The sequence below is a fragment of the Gopherus flavomarginatus genome, chromosome 9 (assembly GCF_025201925.1).
Source record: "Gopherus flavomarginatus isolate rGopFla2 chromosome 9, rGopFla2.mat.asm, whole genome shotgun sequence".
NCBI lineage: Eukaryota > Metazoa > Chordata > Testudines > Testudinidae > Gopherus > Gopherus flavomarginatus.
Window position 1 is genome coordinate 88,286,841 of NC_066625.1, and position 17,259 is coordinate 88,304,099.

At 38.6% G+C, this 17,259-nt stretch overlaps 1 protein-coding gene across 8 annotated transcripts in view; it reads left to right on the forward strand.

Moving 5' to 3' along the window:
* MAP2K5 (mitogen-activated protein kinase kinase 5) overlaps positions 1 to 17,259 on the forward strand; it is a 188,461-nt gene that overhangs the window by 5,096 nt on the left and 166,106 nt on the right. For 6 of the 8 annotated variants that reach the window (XR_007776286.1, XR_007776287.1, XM_050967577.1 and 3 more), the window contains exons 2-3: positions 571 to 619; positions 6,754 to 6,821. Coding sequence is in view for 6 of the 8 variants with exons in the window: in XM_050967577.1 (XP_050823534.1) it covers positions 571 to 619; positions 6,754 to 6,821 (117 nt within the window). In the remaining 2 variants the exon portion in view is untranslated. Of the gene's footprint in view, positions 1 to 570; positions 620 to 6,047; positions 6,145 to 6,753; positions 6,822 to 17,259 lie in introns of all 8 variants that reach the window. The other 2 variants (XM_050967583.1, XM_050967581.1) reach the window with 2 other exon arrangements.

The window sequence follows — 17,259 nt, forward strand, 5'->3', positions numbered from 1 at the left end:
GTTTTCCATCATATACAGAGTGTACAGTTTGAGTCAATGGCTCTTAGCACCCCCATTATAAAAGTTATTCCAGCACCGCTGTTCAGAGCCACGTGGGCTGCAGAGGTAGGCACAAATCTACTTATGGTGGGGGAGAAGGACCAGAAAACAGAAGCTGAGCAAGTTATAAAATAATGGAACATTCTCTCCCCAACAGTCGGGATGCTTTAGGGTAGAAAGACAGAGAGTGTGCGCCTTCTCAAGTACAGAAATGATTTATAAACTGCCGTTTATGCGACTTGCCTTGAAGAAGAGTTCCACATGCATTTTTCATGCCCTAAGGACAAAATAAACTCTTTATATTGCAAGAAAAAGCAAAATGGAATACTATTCTTCCCTCTAGGGGGCATAGGGAGGAGGAAGTGAGGGACTGATTGAAACTGCTTTGAATCCTATGCTAAAATTTGGGGGAGAGGGGTTTAAAGTCTCTTTTCTCTGTAATAGAGGAACAGTTAAGTTTAATGTACTCTGAAATGTCTTGAGCACTTCTAGTTAGAAATATGGCTTATTCTGTCCTATGTCATTGTTTAGGATGTCATTGGACAAGTTTTGCCTGATGCAACGACAACAGCATTTGAATGTAAGTACTGCTTATTTAACTTCTGTCTGCAGTATGTCTGGTACGGGCTCCTCTGCTCACATTATGCAGTTGTCATTTTTTAAATAAATAATCTTTATGTTCATTATATGTTACAGTTAAATATTTATACATTAATGCAAGTTTAATGATGATACTGAGCTAAGTAATATTTTATTATTTAATTACATCTTGAGTGAGCATATCTCTACAATATAGCTTTAATTACTAACGTGACCTTATCATGCTCTGACTCCTCACTGCAATTATACGGCTTGAATTAAATGAAAAGTATAAAGTACCTGTAGAGCTATGATTGTAATTTGAAAATTTAATTCTCACTTTAAAAAACAAAAGAGCTGCAGAGTGCAGATTTTAAAAGAAATATGCTACAAAGTGTAGAATAATACCAGGCATGGGAGCATAGCAACTGCTGCATTGAAACACCGGCTCAACTAGATTTGGGACCTTTCCTTTGTAATTCAGTGGAGACTGACCATATTATGGAGGATGAACCCTTGGTTTCCACTGGAAAAGGAGTTTTCTGCATACTATAGCCGCTGTAGGTTGGTGAGGCTGGAGAAGAATAATGATTGCTGAGATCTTATCCTACTTACGCTCTTGTATGAGGAGATGATCTCTTTTCTGACATGTGACGATAAGTGTCATAACATGACAGTCAGGTACAGTGCATGTATTGTTGTGGTGGGGTGACTGCCTCTATTATCTGTCTTTGAGATCAGTTGTTTCTTTGGGTCTAGGAAGATGATATCCCATGTTCATAAGGCTGGATTTGACAGTTGTACCACAGGTGTTGAGGGCCACACGACTCCCTAATAACAGAGAAAGATTTGGTTTTGTTTTAAACAAGTTTCTGTGGTGATGGGAGGACTGGAGTCTGCATTTTCCCTGCCCTAGAGAACAGAGAATGCTCTTGGGAGGAGGGAGCAGTTTCTGCCATTAGAAGCATACTTACGAGATGCCAAGTTTTTTATTTTCCTTCCTTCCTCTACAAGTTAAAGATGTTGGCCAACTTATCTACATTCTTCCTTTTTCTTTTCTTTGTTGTGATGGTGGCTGGGCCAAACCTGGGCAGTGCTATGATCCCGTGCTCCAGGTCACAACACCTGGAGTGGGGAGCTGGGCTCAGCCCCACAGGACAGGCGCTGCCACTGCAGGGTGCGTGCAAGGCAAGGTTGGTCTGCAACATCCCCTCTAGGGCCTCCCACCCCTTGGGGACAGGGCCTGCCACCCTCCCCAAGGACCTTGATTTCAGTAGGGTTGGGGGAATATGTAAAGGAGGCTAGGGGAGGGGTCCTTTGAACCAATGGGAGGCTGAGACATGGGGGCTGAAGAGGGCATAGGGAATATTTAAGGAGTACTAATCTATGCTTGCCTTTAATTCCTAAAACTTTTTAATACCATGCAATAATGCTTAAGAAAATGGTGTAGTCTAAATAAACTGGGTTTTTTTACATGGTTTAGACATAGGGTTTTTTTATATGGGATCATTTGAGGTATTTTATTAATGTAAATGTAATAAGTAAAAAGATTTTTAATGGATAAAATGTAATAGGAACCCCCCCCGCCCCAAAATGAAAAATTGCAAAAAATACAAAGTTCACAGGGTTCTATAAATAGGCTAAGATCCTACTGTAACTGAAGTCTGTAACAAAGCACTCATTTACTCCATTGATGCATACTTGGGACCGATAACGAATTGCTTAATTTCTTTCTTTCTTTTTGTAACTCTTTGCACTTTTTAAATCTTTTTTTGGCTCCTATGGCATTGTTTTCAAGAAGAATTTGTGAAGGGCAGTCAAAATTCTCTGCCTCAGGCAATAAGATCAGTAGTCTATTTAAGAGTGGATAGGCTTTCTACCGCTCCTTTCTAATATTTCAATTATTATGGGTGCCACGAGTCTGTGCTAGAGGAAAGGTTCCACCAATTTTCTGCAAAAGGTTTGCCCTGGTAGAGGTGGGTCTACAAAAAGAGCCATGGGATGTGGCATCTGGTTTGTGAATCTGCATGATGTATATTAATGCTGGAAGTGAGAGAGTGTATATGATAGAAGGTAAGGCGCAGAGTACTTGGTTGTATTATGCTTGATCGATAATCACGGGCATAGAAAATTAAAGGAAATAATTGTTTTGTGAGTCTTCGAGTGGTTTTGTTGCTTTTACATCCGCATGTTTGTTTTCGACTAAAAAACATGTCCTGTGGGTAAGAACTGTATTTGTAAACGTCCATTTCCCCCGAGCCTGGGACATGTGCCCTTCCCCATTGTAAAACCTAGGACTTGCGATAGGGACCTGAGAAAAACCAGGCTCCAGACCTTATCATTTCTTTTATAATGTTTTGATTTTTGTTACCTATTTCCCATATCACACATTAGCTTTGTTTGAACTTCATGCACCAGTAAGAGTCCCTGCAATCAGAGCAGTAGCCCATATTAATGGTACCATGTGTAGAACTTTCCTGGAAATACACATCTGCTGCTGTGCTTTCAGTTCATGTCTCTAGTCTGTCATTTACATCTGCACAAAACTATTTCCCCTGCCATTTAACTGGCATCTAAAATATGTTATGTATGTTGATGCTTGATTTCCTGGTTACTCTAGCCATATCAGATGCCTAGATTTTACTGGCATAAATGTCGTTCTCACCTGCTTGATTACTTTCCAGACATAGATAATTGCCAGCTAGTATAGCCTCCTCTACTGTTTGTTTAGTTATTGTTATCTACAGTGTATCATCCATTGCAGCCTCTACCTGGGGCTGTGCTTCTTCTACCATTGGACTTTTATGCGGATTTCATCATTGTATTACATGTTGCTACAAATAAAATGACTAACACCATATGGCCTGTTATGATCCTTTTATCCAAACTCTGCCATTTTGTGTATTTGTGACACACTGCAGATTTTGTGAAGATTGCTTCATAATATTTGTTTACCATCTGCTGCACTCTATTTGGTATCTTGCTAGGATTTTTTCCTCCATTTTAAGTGACATTAGCAAAATCCAGCCAGTACATAGGCTTTTTGGTTCTACTTTTGCTTCCCTAATGTGCTGGAAAATCATATTGTTGTGCTCTAGGCAAGTAGACAAGCCTGGAGTTCTTCTCTCTGAATCAGTGCATCATCTATAGCCAGTTTGGGGGATATTCCCAGTTATATTTTTTGGTAGGATGGCAAAAGAATCTCCTTATTTAACATAAGAAATATATTCTCCAATTAAGAAAAAATTGCCCGGATTGTTTTAGACTTGCTTTCTTTTAATATCTTCTGTTTTTCATCAGTATGTTTGTATCTTTCCTGTATTCTTCATGCAACTGTAACGAGTTTTGACAGTTCTGATACTCTGGAGCTATTTTCATATCATTTGAATCTACTCCTGAATGACCCTGGAGATCCGAGGATGTTTTTCCAGTGGGCTGTGTGAGTTCGTCAGCTACACACCCTTGGATGTTTCTAGCGTCACTTGTTTTTATTTTTCTCTTAAGCCTGAATTGTTTAACAACTCTGGTCTTCCTCTGTCTTTTTTAAATATATTTTTTGCTCATCTACTTTTACTTCTGATCCCCTCTCTGCTTACATTGCGGTCGTTACTCTGGCAGCTTTCTTCAGTGTTTGATTCTCATGCTTGAACAACTTTGTTTTCAGCCAAGTTGTAGTTTTACAAACCTCTCCTCACTTTTCTGTTTCTTATATGTTTTCAGGCAAGGAAACATTCAGTTTCAGCTCACTAACTCTTCCAAATCTTTTCATTGTTCTTGATAAAACAAGTTGGTACAGGTTGGTCGCTCTAGAGAGCATTGTTAACAGCCTGGCAACTTGCCAGTTAAATCTCCATGCATCCTCAAGACTGTTACAGACTGTTACGTGCCAACCATGTCTCCGTTCAAAGCATCTTTCCAGTGTCTTGTGAGCCTGCTCTGGTAGATTTATAAACTCTAGTGTTCTAAGTATTTTCAGTTACATACTATTACCCTGTTATTTCTTCCCCTCTGAGCTCTTTTTGCTCTTTTTCCTTATTGCTTTGGAGTTTTCTGCTAGATTTTCAAAAAAGAATGAACACATTCCTTTGCCCAACTAATTTATATCTGTTGCTGAACTAATGTGTGTAATTATGAGTAGAGGTTAATTTTCATCCAGGGAAATAGTCACACATTTTGTGTGATGTTCTGTGCCAAGGCTGTGATTTTTTTTTAATTTTTTTTTTTTAAAGGGACTTAAGCAAGTCAGACACCCATCTCCCATCAGCTTCCAATGAGAATTGGGTGCCTAGGTCTCTTTGAAAATCCCAGCCCAAAACCACATGTGTGGTTGATCTCTCCCCCGCCCCCCACACACAGCCTACAAATATACATGCCTTTAACACTGCCTCATTTTTTAGCTTAAAATTTAAATGTCTTATGGAATGCAGTTTAGAAAGATCACCGAGTCTGAGGCGCTATCTGTGCTATGAGCTAGGTGTATAATTCCCTTGCTCATGTCCTCATGTTTGCTAGCGCTCTCTGAGCTAGCATGAGTATAAATAGCAGCATTCCCATGATACAAACCCACTGGTTTCAGATGGGTTTGTATGTACTCAGCAGAGCTCAGCCATGCCTCTGCTGCCACCACCCATAATACTGCAGCTATACTATTTATACTGCTATTTATGCTTGTACTGCCTTAAATAAATATGAGCAGGGGAATCATACCCCTGAGTCACACTGTAGATATAGTAAAAGGAAAATCCAATTTCCAAATCTGAGGAAACATAAATGTTAAAGGAATATTGTATCTTTATTGTACAAACTTCAGAAAGAAAGAGGAATTTAAATCATGGCGGGCAAAGATGGGAAACAAATCAATAAAAAGGTAAATCAGTAAAAACTTATATTTTGCTACAGATTGAGAGTGGGGTTCTGATCAATTTATCTGATTACTTGTGCGTCTCACATCATAAGAGTGTCTGAGTACCTCACAATTGTTAATGGAGATCAAATCCTGCCTAATGCCTTTGGAAAACTTATTCCAATGTTAGATCCTAATTTAAAATATATATATTTTAAAATCTCTTGCTTTACATAAGCCTTTCTGGATCTTCTTGTTCTTTCCTCTGCCTTCAAATCTACATCAGCATCTTTCCTTGTGTCACAAGGTATGCAGTGCTGTGTGTATGCATGTCTGTACCTTAGCTCTTATTACAAAGGTGTGATTACATTGCACTGTTCGTGAACCACTCACTCTCTTTTCCTACAGTTGTACTGTGCACAAATCCTCCCAGACATACATGCGTGCACATGAAGTTTGGCACTAGTCTAAATTGATGTGTGTATATATGGACATACAAATGAATGATCATGTGCTGGTTTAATTTTGTTTAAAGGTAAAGCTACTGTTGTTATTAGGTGTGGTAGAAACCTGTGCTTCCTGACAGGTATCAGGAGGAAGAAGCATGACAGGAGGCAGATGAGCATGAGACAGGAAAGAATTGATGTAAAGACAGAAGATTTTAGACTAAGAAGGATGTAGCGGTAAGAAAACACATCAGGTTTTTGATATTATGTTCTTTCTTTCAACAAAACTGAATAAACTTAATTCCATCTTGGGAGACCTAGACCCATTAAGAAACCACTCAATCTTCACTCTGAGTTTACAGTGTCACCAGAATGACTTACTGGATTTGCATAAGGAGTAATATACTGTGCATAGACTGGAATTCCACAGGGAGGTTCTGCTAGCATTGTAAATTGAGAGAGCAAAGTTTCGAGTGCTTTGTTCTTGTCCCCGCTCTTAAAATGTAATTATAGCCTCTGTTTATGTGCATTTGGGATTACTTTGGTATATGCGGTTAGAGAATGATCTGCTGTCCTCCTTTTGTGCTTTTGTGTCTCAAGTTCTTCAGCTGCTTGGTCTTGTTTTCCTCACTTGTTTTTTCCACGTCACATGTCTAGGCCCCAGACGATGATGATGTCAACAGTCATTTCAAGGTTCAGGGTTTTTTGTATAATTGGCTTGCTCGTTGAGTTTATTTTCATTTGTTTGTAGAAATTCCGTTGTTCAGGTGGAGTAAACAGGCATCATTGATTTATTAAAAACTGTAAATGGCTTTTCACTTAATGAATGTAATACTTTTTTATCAGATGAAGATGAGGACGGTGATCGGATTACTGTTAGAAGTGATGAAGAAATGAAAGCCATGCTATCCTATGTAGGTATATTGTAACAAATGGGGAATATTTTTCATGGTTTTCAATTTTCCTGTAATTTTGTCCATTATTCTGCTCGTATTGAAGTGTTAAAAATAAATGACAATGATCATAATATATTCCTGTATTAAGTGGAGGTGGTGGGGTTTTTTTGTTAGTTTTTTTTGAAAATCACATGAAGTTGTGGGCATGCTTGACATTTTTAAAAAGAGTTGTACACTTACTGATCATACGATGAACATTAAGAATAATGCATCTTAATGACTTTTGCATTAGGTATAGTGCAGGCTAAATGGACTATCAATTTCTTGTATTTTTTATTCAGTACTTAAAGTAACGGCTCATTAAAAATGAACCCCTGGGCTCTAAAAAATTTTCAGAATCTACTTTCATCTGGAGACTATTTCACCCCTCCTAACAGAAGAGTTACATTGTAGCTTCAGGCTCAATATGCACAGAAGATTTAAAGATGTATTTCTGGTTGTTGTTCTTTTTTTTAATATGTACAAAAAAACAAAGCAAAACCAGTAACTTATTGAATCTCAGTTATTTTAACTCATTATTAGCTATATTTATCTTTCCTATTGTAAATTTTAGTGAAAATTTCCATTTAACGGTTGCTTTCAAATGAAATGGATGAACAGGAAAATAACCAATAGTTTTCTATTCTCTTCTTTTAAGATGGATATTAAGTGCTAAAATCCACTTTTTTGCCAAAAAAGTTTTTTTTGTTTTCTGTTTATTTCTTAACTTTGAATGTTGCAAAATTAACTACTGTACAGCCATTGAAGTATTAATCATCTGACTGTGGAGGCCTTTTGTGTGGGATATAATGCTTTAGCTTAGTTTAGAATTTGTCATAAAAAATATACAGGGTGCTCCTTTGTTATCAAGGCTTATTTTAGGTGGCAACTATTTTCCCCAAAGCATAGAATCATAGAAGATTATGGTTGGAAGAGACCTCAGGAGATCATCTAGTCCAACCCCCTGCTCAAAGCATGACTATCCCCAACTAAATCATCCCAGCCAGGGCTTTGTCAAGCCAGGCCTTAAAAACTTCTGCGGATAGAGATTCCACCATCTCCCTAGGTAACCCATTCCAATACTACAGATGAGGATTCACCCGTGCCGAATGGAGGGGTATAATCACTTCCTTCAGTCTGCTGGCAATGCTCCTACTAATACAGCCCAATATGCTGTTAGCCTTCTTGACAACAAGGGCACACTGTTGACTCATATCCAGCGTCTTGTCCACTGTAGTCCCCAGGTACTTTTCTTCAGAACTGCCACTTAGCCAGTCGGTTCCCAGCCTGTAGCAGTGCATGGGATTCTTCCGTTATAAGTGCAAGACTCTTCACTTGTCCTTGTTGAACCTCATCAGCTTTCTTTTGGCCAATCCTCCAATTTGTCTAGGTCACTCTGGACCCTATCCCTACCCTCCAGCATATCTACCTCTACCCCCAGCTTAGTGTCATCTGCGAACTTGCTGAGGGTGAAATCCATCCCATCATCCAGATCATTTATGAAGATGTTGAACAAAACCAACCCCTATGGCACTCCGCTTGAGACCGGCTGCCAACTAGACATCAAGCCATTGACCACTACCCACTGAGCCTGACGATCTAGCCAGCTTTCTGTCCACTTTGCAGTCCATTCATCCAATCCAAACTTCTTTAATTTGCTGTCAAGAATACTGTGAATATCAAAAGCTTTGCTAAAGTCAAGGTATGTCAGGTTGACTGCTTTCCCCATATCCACAGAGCCAGTTATCTCATCATAGAAGGCAATCAGGTTGGTCAGACATGACTTGTCCTTGGTGAATCCATGTTGACCGTTCCTGATCACCTTCCTTTCCTTCAAATGCTTCAAAATGGATTCCTTGAGGACCCGCTGCATGATTTTTCCAGGGACTGAGGTGAGGCTGACTGGTCTGTAGTTCCCTAGATTCTCCTCCTTCCCTTTTTTAAAGATGTGCACTATATTTGCCTTTTTCCAGTCATCCAGGACCTCCCCTAGTCGCCACAAGTTTTCGAAGATAATGGCCAATGGCTCTGCAATCACATTCACCAACTCCTTTAGCACCCTTGGATGCAGCGCATCCGGCCCCATGAACTTGTGCTCATCCAGCTTTTCTAAATAGTCCTGAACCACTTCTTTCTCCACAGAGGGCTGGTAACCTCCTCCCCTGCTGTGCTGCCCAGTGCAGCAGTCTGGGAGCTGACCTTGTTCGTGAAGACAGAGGCAAAAAAAAGCATTGAGTACATTAGCTTTTTCCACATCCTCTGTCACTCGGTTCCCTCCCCCATTCAGTAAGGAGCCCACACTTTCCCTGACCACCTTCTTGCTGCTAACATACCTAGGAAACTCTTCTTGTTACCCTTCACATCCCTTGCTAGCTGCAACTCCAGTTAGAAGATGTCTTTTATTTTGCTACTGTAAAATTGTTAGTAGCTAAGTATATTATCTTTGCTGAAGGCTTTAAAATAAACAAACATTTAGTATGAGTTTGAATGAAAGACATTATAAGGTACCTATATATATCCACAGACTGGATTTTGTGACTGGCTGTTTTGTAAAACATTGTGTGCTTGTATGCATGTGTGTGCATGAATCCACATCTTTTCATATAAGTGTTTGTGTACAGATGCGGACTCATGTGTAGCAATAAAATGGCTAAAGGCCTGATCCATCATTTCCAGTAGGTGATAGGCAGAATGTTTGGATGTTTTTACTGGTTTTTGAACATATGGTAGCAAAAATTGAAAAAGGAAAATATTTTTAAAGACCTGATCCTGTAGACTCTCGCTATCCAGAACGTCTGTGGATTGCAAAGACTGCATGATTTGCTTTGTAGGTGGAATCTGATTGGCTGATGAGAGTTCAAAGTAAGTATGCCTGATATAACAACAGAGGCTGGGACATATTAGTGATTTGATACAAAAATCTAATGCAAAGATTTGATGCAGGTAAGTACTTAGTGCTTTTAAAAGTACAGTTACCAGATACACATGCTGCTGAGTTGAAAAACGGCATGTTTAGTCTCTGATCTCTAGTCACACATCTTACAATTTAATGTAGGACTAAATAAGCACATCTAGAAATGTTCAGCTAATCAAATGACCTGATTATTTGAAACTTCCAGTGTGTGTCTCTGGTAAAGTGAAAGGAATGATCATGTGTGCTCCTATAACAACACATTGTTTCATTGTTAGTACTACTGCAAGAGGTTTGGGGATTATTCTTTTAGTATAATGTGACAACATTTGTGGCTACTTCAGTGTGTAATGGGGCTGACAAATGTACACTAATTGTAAACTCAGCTGTAAAAAGTACGTAAAAGGTCATAAGATGCTAGAATAACCTACAATAATGCTAATCTCAACTAACCTCTTCTCTTTTCCCTAAAGGACAATTATTACCGACTTCGATACTATCTGAGACTGTCAAACAAAGACGTTTTCCTTCTGAAAACTCTCTCCAGCTAAAAGGAGAGGGAACAAGGGATGTTATTAAAATGAATAAAACCCCTACTTAATACTTTATATTTCAAACATTTTAACTATTTTTACGTTTTTACTTTATCATTAATAAAAGCTTAAGAAGATGTTTAATGATGCATTCACCATGGTACTAAGCAGGCTCAGGTCTCTGTATACCACACCCTGAACCTTGTTTAACACTGTTTAATGTTGGAGAGTGACTAGGTTGTATTAACACCTTTGGCCCATATGTTCCATCTAAATTAATACCTAAAGTAGGGATCTCTTAATTAGGGTTTATTGCTTTTTCACTGTGAACCCCAGAGTGGTCTTCTTGCAGCCCTGCTTGCTTCCCTGCTCCATCTGTGACCAGATTCATGTGTGAGAAATTGTATCATCTGCCCTGTCTCTTGCCGTTAGCAGAGGGTAACATTCTCGTTTTGTGGGAAAGAGATGCCTTCTGTTTCATAAATAGAGTGAAAACTAGAATGATTTCACTTTTTATCTTTCACAAAACTTCTCAGTATTGTTGTGCTCATGGGTAAAATGACACAGAGTCCCTCTTGTTTCCTTCTCCTCTTTTCTCTCTCTCTTGCTGTCTTTTGAATGGCATAGCTCACCATTGAGGTGTGTGTGTGTTGTCAGCTTAGTGAAGTGGTTTGGGGGAGGGCAGACAGAGAAACATGGCTTTTATATATTTAGACAGAAATAAATGGAGGACTAGAATACAGCAAACATTTTTACACTTGGGTTTAATGGTGGAGAAGGTCATGTTTATTTTTTTCCTAGCCCAAACATGTATAACAAAAGTTGAGAATGCCTGCTCCTTAGGCTTAAACTAAAGTGGAAATATCCTAGTATTTGTTGACATCTCAATGTTTTCTGGCAACATTTCAAAATCATGCATTTTTATCAGTGATATAAACAAATTTTGTATTAGAACTGAAAATGTTTCCTTTTTATAACTGAAGTCTTATCAATTATTTAAATTGCTGAGCAACCCTGGGCTGTTAATGGTGCACATTTATGTGCTGCATGTGACATGAAGGATATCTAGTGCATAAGAATTTTGTCACCGAAGTTATGTAGATAAGTGTGCAGGATACTAAGCTACAATGGGACCATTCTGTGTTTTTGAGCTTTTTGTTCACTTTGTATATTTTTAAGGGATAGTGAGAAGAAAACCAAAATTGTAATAAATTGTCCTGTAAAACAATATAGTCATTTTTTTGCCACACAGACTCGTACTGAAGGAATTCTTCAGCCAACTCATGTTGAAAATGCTGCTGTGACAGCTGTTTTAGGAACGAGTGTCAATCAACAACCTGTTTTCTTTCAAGATACTTTTAGGACACCAATGGAACTAAGGCTTTTTCTCTGATATGACTGCCTGATTAAAATATTGCAAACCTACATATTCTGATCATTGCTAATTAAATGAAGGACAATGTCAAGCATTCTTTTGATATAGCCTTTGTGATTTAAAACGGCCTTTTCCTCTATTGATCTGTAATATTCTCCAAGAAGCTTGAAGAAAGAATGTCTCTCTCCCTGTCTGTTTAGTTTTTCAACACTGATCAAAACACTGATTTTTTTTTATCTGTGTTTCTTGCTGAATGCAAGCCAATGAGAATATAGGACAGCATTAGGAGTTGCATGCAGAGTGATGAATGGATAGCATAGACATTGTTCATCCTAATTTATCTAGAGATATTTGAATACAGTAGAAGTAAGAAACTTGTTAAATGGGTAATGTTGTTGCACTTGTATTGTAGCTTTGATCCTCAGTGTGTGATGACACTGGAGTTTCCAAGTATTACCAGATGAAGATAGCTGGATGTAGTTCCCAGTGCCACAGGGAATTAGCAAGCCAGTGTGGTTTCAGCACTACAAAAGCTGTTTACCCAGTCTTCTGCACTGTGTTCCCTTGGAGTCTTGCTCAAGATCAAAATGCCTTAAAATCATCAGATCAGAACAGTTTTTGAAAATCACTTCAGTCATTTCTAATTACAATTGCCAGGAATTAGACTGTGAGAACATATGATGGAAGACTTGTCAGCATAAATCATGTTCCTATGCCTGTCTCTGTGCGGGTTACAGACTTCAGACATAAGCATTCATTGCCCTGTTCATTTTAGTAACGTGCAGAAGCCTTTCTTTTCTAGGCCATGATCTTCTGATATCGGAGGAGATTACTGCCTTGGAACTTCTACACAGTGTTCCTTGTTAAGCATTCCTTGTATTTGTCAAGGTTCCTTCCCCACACTGAACTTTAGGGTACAAATGTGGGGACCTGCATGGACACTTCTAAGCTTATTTACTAGCTTAGATCTGCTAACTCTGCCACCATCCAGAAATTTCAGTGTCTGGAGCACTTCCTGTCCCCCCAAAACTCTCCCCTTCCTGGTTGGCCTTGAGGGACTTCACCAATTCGCTGGTGAACACAGATCCAAACCCCTTGGATCTTAAAACAAGGAGAAATAAACCATCCCCCCTCCTTTCCCCCACCAATCCCTGGTGAGTCCAGATCCAATCCCCTTGGATCTTAAAACAAGGAAAAATCAATCAGGTTCTTAAAAAGAAAGCTTTTAATTAAAGAAGAAAGATAAAAATCATCTCTGTAAAATCAGGATGGAAAATACTTTACAGGGTAATCAAATTCGTATAGCCCAGAGGAGCCCCCTCTGGCCTTAGGTTCAAAGTTACAGCAAGCAGAGGTAAAATCCTCTCAGCAAAATAAAAGGACATTTACAAGTTGAGAAAACAAAAATAAGACTAATCTGCCTTGCCTGGCTGTTACTTACAATTTTGAAACACGAGAGACTGATTCAGAAAGATTTGGAGAGCCTGGATTGACGTCTGGTCCCTCTTAGTCCCAAGAGCGAACAACACCCAAAACAAAGAGCACAAACAAAGACTTCCCTCCACCAAGATTTGAAAGTATCTTGTCCCCTTATTGGTCCTCTGGTCAGGTGTCAGCCAGGTTCACTGAGCTTCTTAACCCTTTACAGGTAAAAGAGGCATTAACCCTTAACTATCTGTTTATGACAGAATTACCAAATACCACGTGCTCCAGTTTCACTGTGAGATGTTATTCTTAATGTCAGTGATTTAAGCCATGAGAGTAAAAAAAAAAAAACCTTCAGGTTCCAGATGCTGATTCACCTATTTGTAAGGTTCAGATCTTTTACAGAGATGATGAATTAAACCTTTTCCCCACCCAACTTTCCCTCACTTGCCTTTCCATTCTGAAGAGACCAGACCATCTTAGTGCAAGTCTGATATTAAAAGAATTTTATCTGCAGTGGGGTGACATTTTTAGACTCTCTACAGCTTTTTCTTTATTATTCTACTGGCTCAATAATGATACTTTCCCATGGGATCAGTCTATAACCAATCTATTCATTGATAATCCTCAAGACATGATACGATAAGGATACTTGCATTTTTTTCCAGCACAGTTTTACAAATCACTACTTTGCAGAGTCATCATTCTGGCATGAATCCAGGCCGATTTTTGAAATTTCAGCATGTGAGCAATTGTAAGTGCCCAATTGTTTTGTCCTCTCAAATGCCTTAAGATTTATGGGATGCCTATAAATAATCTTGTTCCAGTCTGAGCCATTTTGTTTCTACGTGTTTTGTCTCAGATGTTTTACACCAGTTGGCTGTTTCAATGATGCACATGATGGTTTCATGTTCTAGCAGTCTTCATGTCGTTTGGTGGCTTATAGAAAGATCCTGGAGCTTTTTAGTCTCCAAATGTGGGAATGAATCTGCCATAATCTTGAAGAAAATAGTTGAGACAATAAAATTACTTGTTCTTGTTCCTTGAAGTGAGGTTGTTATAACTCTGTCGACATCCATCTGCCTTCCCGGCAGAGTTGGGGATAATCTTTTTGCAGGGCTTTCTACCTTTTTCTCAAAAAGTAATACAATAAAACAAAAACAAACAACCAAAGCAAAAAATCCCTCAAAAACAAACAAACAAACAAAAAAAACCCCCAAAACCCTGATGGTTAGAGGGGCTGCTGGCCATCATCATCACTGGGGCTGATTACCAACTGATGTATGTAAGATTTAGCTACCTTAAAATACTGAAATTGTGAGAGTTCTTGTAAGTTGCATGCTGGGAGAATGGACTGCAGAGAATAGTTCTGTTATAGCATACATTCGAAGTCACTCATGGTAGTGGTTGGGCCTGGTAGCAAATGTTTGTAGGTTTGGGAAGCTGCTAACGTCTTTCCAAGAATGCTGACATGGTGCATTTTGCCATGAACATGCTGAAGGTTTTGCAAAAGGAAAGTGAGTGAATTTTTTATAATTAAAATTAAATAATGAAATGAGAATACAGGTCCCTTCCATGCATGCAAGGTTTTGTGGTAGGAAAAGATGCTTTGTATCTGTTATAACCCTCATATCATTGAGGTTATTTGTTTGTGAACTTGGCCATCAGCACAGTTTTCAATCAGCTCTGTAATTAATTTGCTTTGTAATACACAAAGAGATTTTGCATTATATTTATGGAAATATTGTAAGATGGTAATTGAAATTATTTTCTTATTATACATAGCAGTTAATTAAAGAAAGATATTAAGTAGCAGTGGAGCTACACTACCACTGTTGTCTTGTATCAGTATAAAAAGGCAGTAATTTTTTTGACAGCCACTGATTGGAAAGTTGCTTGCAGCCTTCTGGAAGCAAGGGGTACATGCTCTGGATCAATAACTGGCAAATTTTCCATTTAAAAGTACCTGAACAATGTTCCAAATAGCCACTGGCATCTTAATTTTCCATGGAAACTGAAATACTTGTATGTGGAGGACAAATCATTTTCGGAGAATTTTTCCAGACTACTTGTTAACAGTTATTGCTGTCCCAAAAGGTTGACAGCTGACATGATTGATATTTCATTTACTTGTCATCACTGAGTAATGGAGAAGGCCACATTACTATTTTTTTCTAAAGAAACATAGTCTCTTGAACATTTGCTTTAGTTTATTATTCCAGAGAGTATGTAGTATGTATTTATACTATATGTATATGTCTTGGGGTCTGGGCATATTACTAAAAATAAGGAAACATTTTCTTTACAGCTTGGTCTGCTAGAAAGCAGTGCATTCTTTTATAGCCCCATAGCTATTAAATGCTAGCTGCCTTTTTTGTGGTGGGAGGCAAAGATCTTAGCTTGTTATTCATTACCCCACGATATAAAATAAGTCTACAGGGATAGCACCCTTTCTTCCTGCAAACATCTCTTGATCATTTTAAAATAGTATATTTTTGTGATTAATAACTTTACTCTGTATAAGCACAGTGGGAGCATGTGTAGCGGGATTATTTAAGAGAAGTGTACAGTAATCATGACCCAGATAGCCCTTCAAACATGCTTTTATATCATGCGTGTATGGGGGCTAACAAGAACCCAACACCCCCAATAGTTTTCTCCCCTACTAACACTTTACAGGAGGACTGTTCTTCCTGTCCATTCTCATATATGAAAAATGTGGAGATATCAAATGCCTTTTCTTTCTTAGCTGGTTAAAATCTTAGAACAGTAAAGGAACATTAAAATAGGGCCCCAGTCCTTCAAGTGGATCTGCACATGCAGACTTTTGTGTTCACACAGAGCCACATTGAGAACAGGACCAAGTTTGTAATCAGTTGTAAAGAAATCTGTGCCTCAAGGCGAAGCTAGAAGACTTGAAGCTTCCAGAATTCAGTTTTGTGAATGCATGTGTGATTTTACACAATGAAAGCATGTATTGTACACTAAAGCAATCTTAGTGACCTGTCCTACAGCCTGTGCCCACTATATTTGTGTAGTTGCTCCCTTTGTATATTTAATTTCATGTCATTCCATAACAAGATGAAAGAAAACTATTTACATAACAATTAATAAGCCAGTCCTTATGTTGATTTGCATTATGTAGATGTCAAAAAAGTTTGTTTTATGGTAAGTCATTGGTATGATCAGAACACTCGTACTTGACACCATACAGATATGCAGTATTCACTGTTTAGGTTAAGTAATGTCAGCATAGGTAACAGTATCATAAAATATTTATCTGAGAACACTATATATCTAAAATCTTCGGGCCAGATCCTCAGGTGGTGAAAATGAGCATCAGAGTCAGTGGAGCTGTGCTGACTTTCACTGGCTGAAGATCTGACTCGTAGTCAACATTTTTGTTCTTAAGCTAGGTAAGGTGCAGTTGGAAGATTCTTCGTACTGTGCTTTGAATTCTCAACACTTCCCATAGTCAGAGAGATGTATTGGCAAACCAGTGAGGTCCATCTCCTCACCATAGCAGGATTGTTTGTTAAAGTACATGTTCCGGTGTTTTGTCTAGTGTTCAGTGTCCCATGTAATGCAGTTTCCAATGTTTCCCAGGGGAAATTTTTCTAAAGGCAAATAGATATTCCAGATCTCCAGCCTAAATGTTCCCTTTCCTTATTTTTCACCCATTACTCAGTAACTCTTCTCCTACCATGCTATTTTCTTTCCGTCCTTGTATTCACGCCCTTCAGATATTTACAGACTGTTATGTAGCCTTTTGTCTTCTCTTCGCCAAACTTGTATTTATGTATCCATGATAGCTTCCTTGGATTTTTTAATCAGCTACAGCCACCAGCCACTAAAATGTCAGGGGCTGTGGTCTGAAGTCCCCATAATGTGACAGTGTCTTTCTGGTAATGAAATGCCAAGAGCTGTGGACATTATGTTGTAGATGCCATTGCACTGGGACCATATTACCACTCTGATTTGTGTCATACCTTTGGATATGCAGCCCAAAGCCACATTCATTGTTTCTACCTTATCATATTGGCAATTCATGACTAACTTTCAATTGTCTGTCTATTTTCATCCACTGGTCTCATTCAGAATGACTGCTTTCCAGGTTTCTCTTCCTCATTGACTCTTTCTGTCTTGAATTATTTTTTCACAAATGTAGTAGTT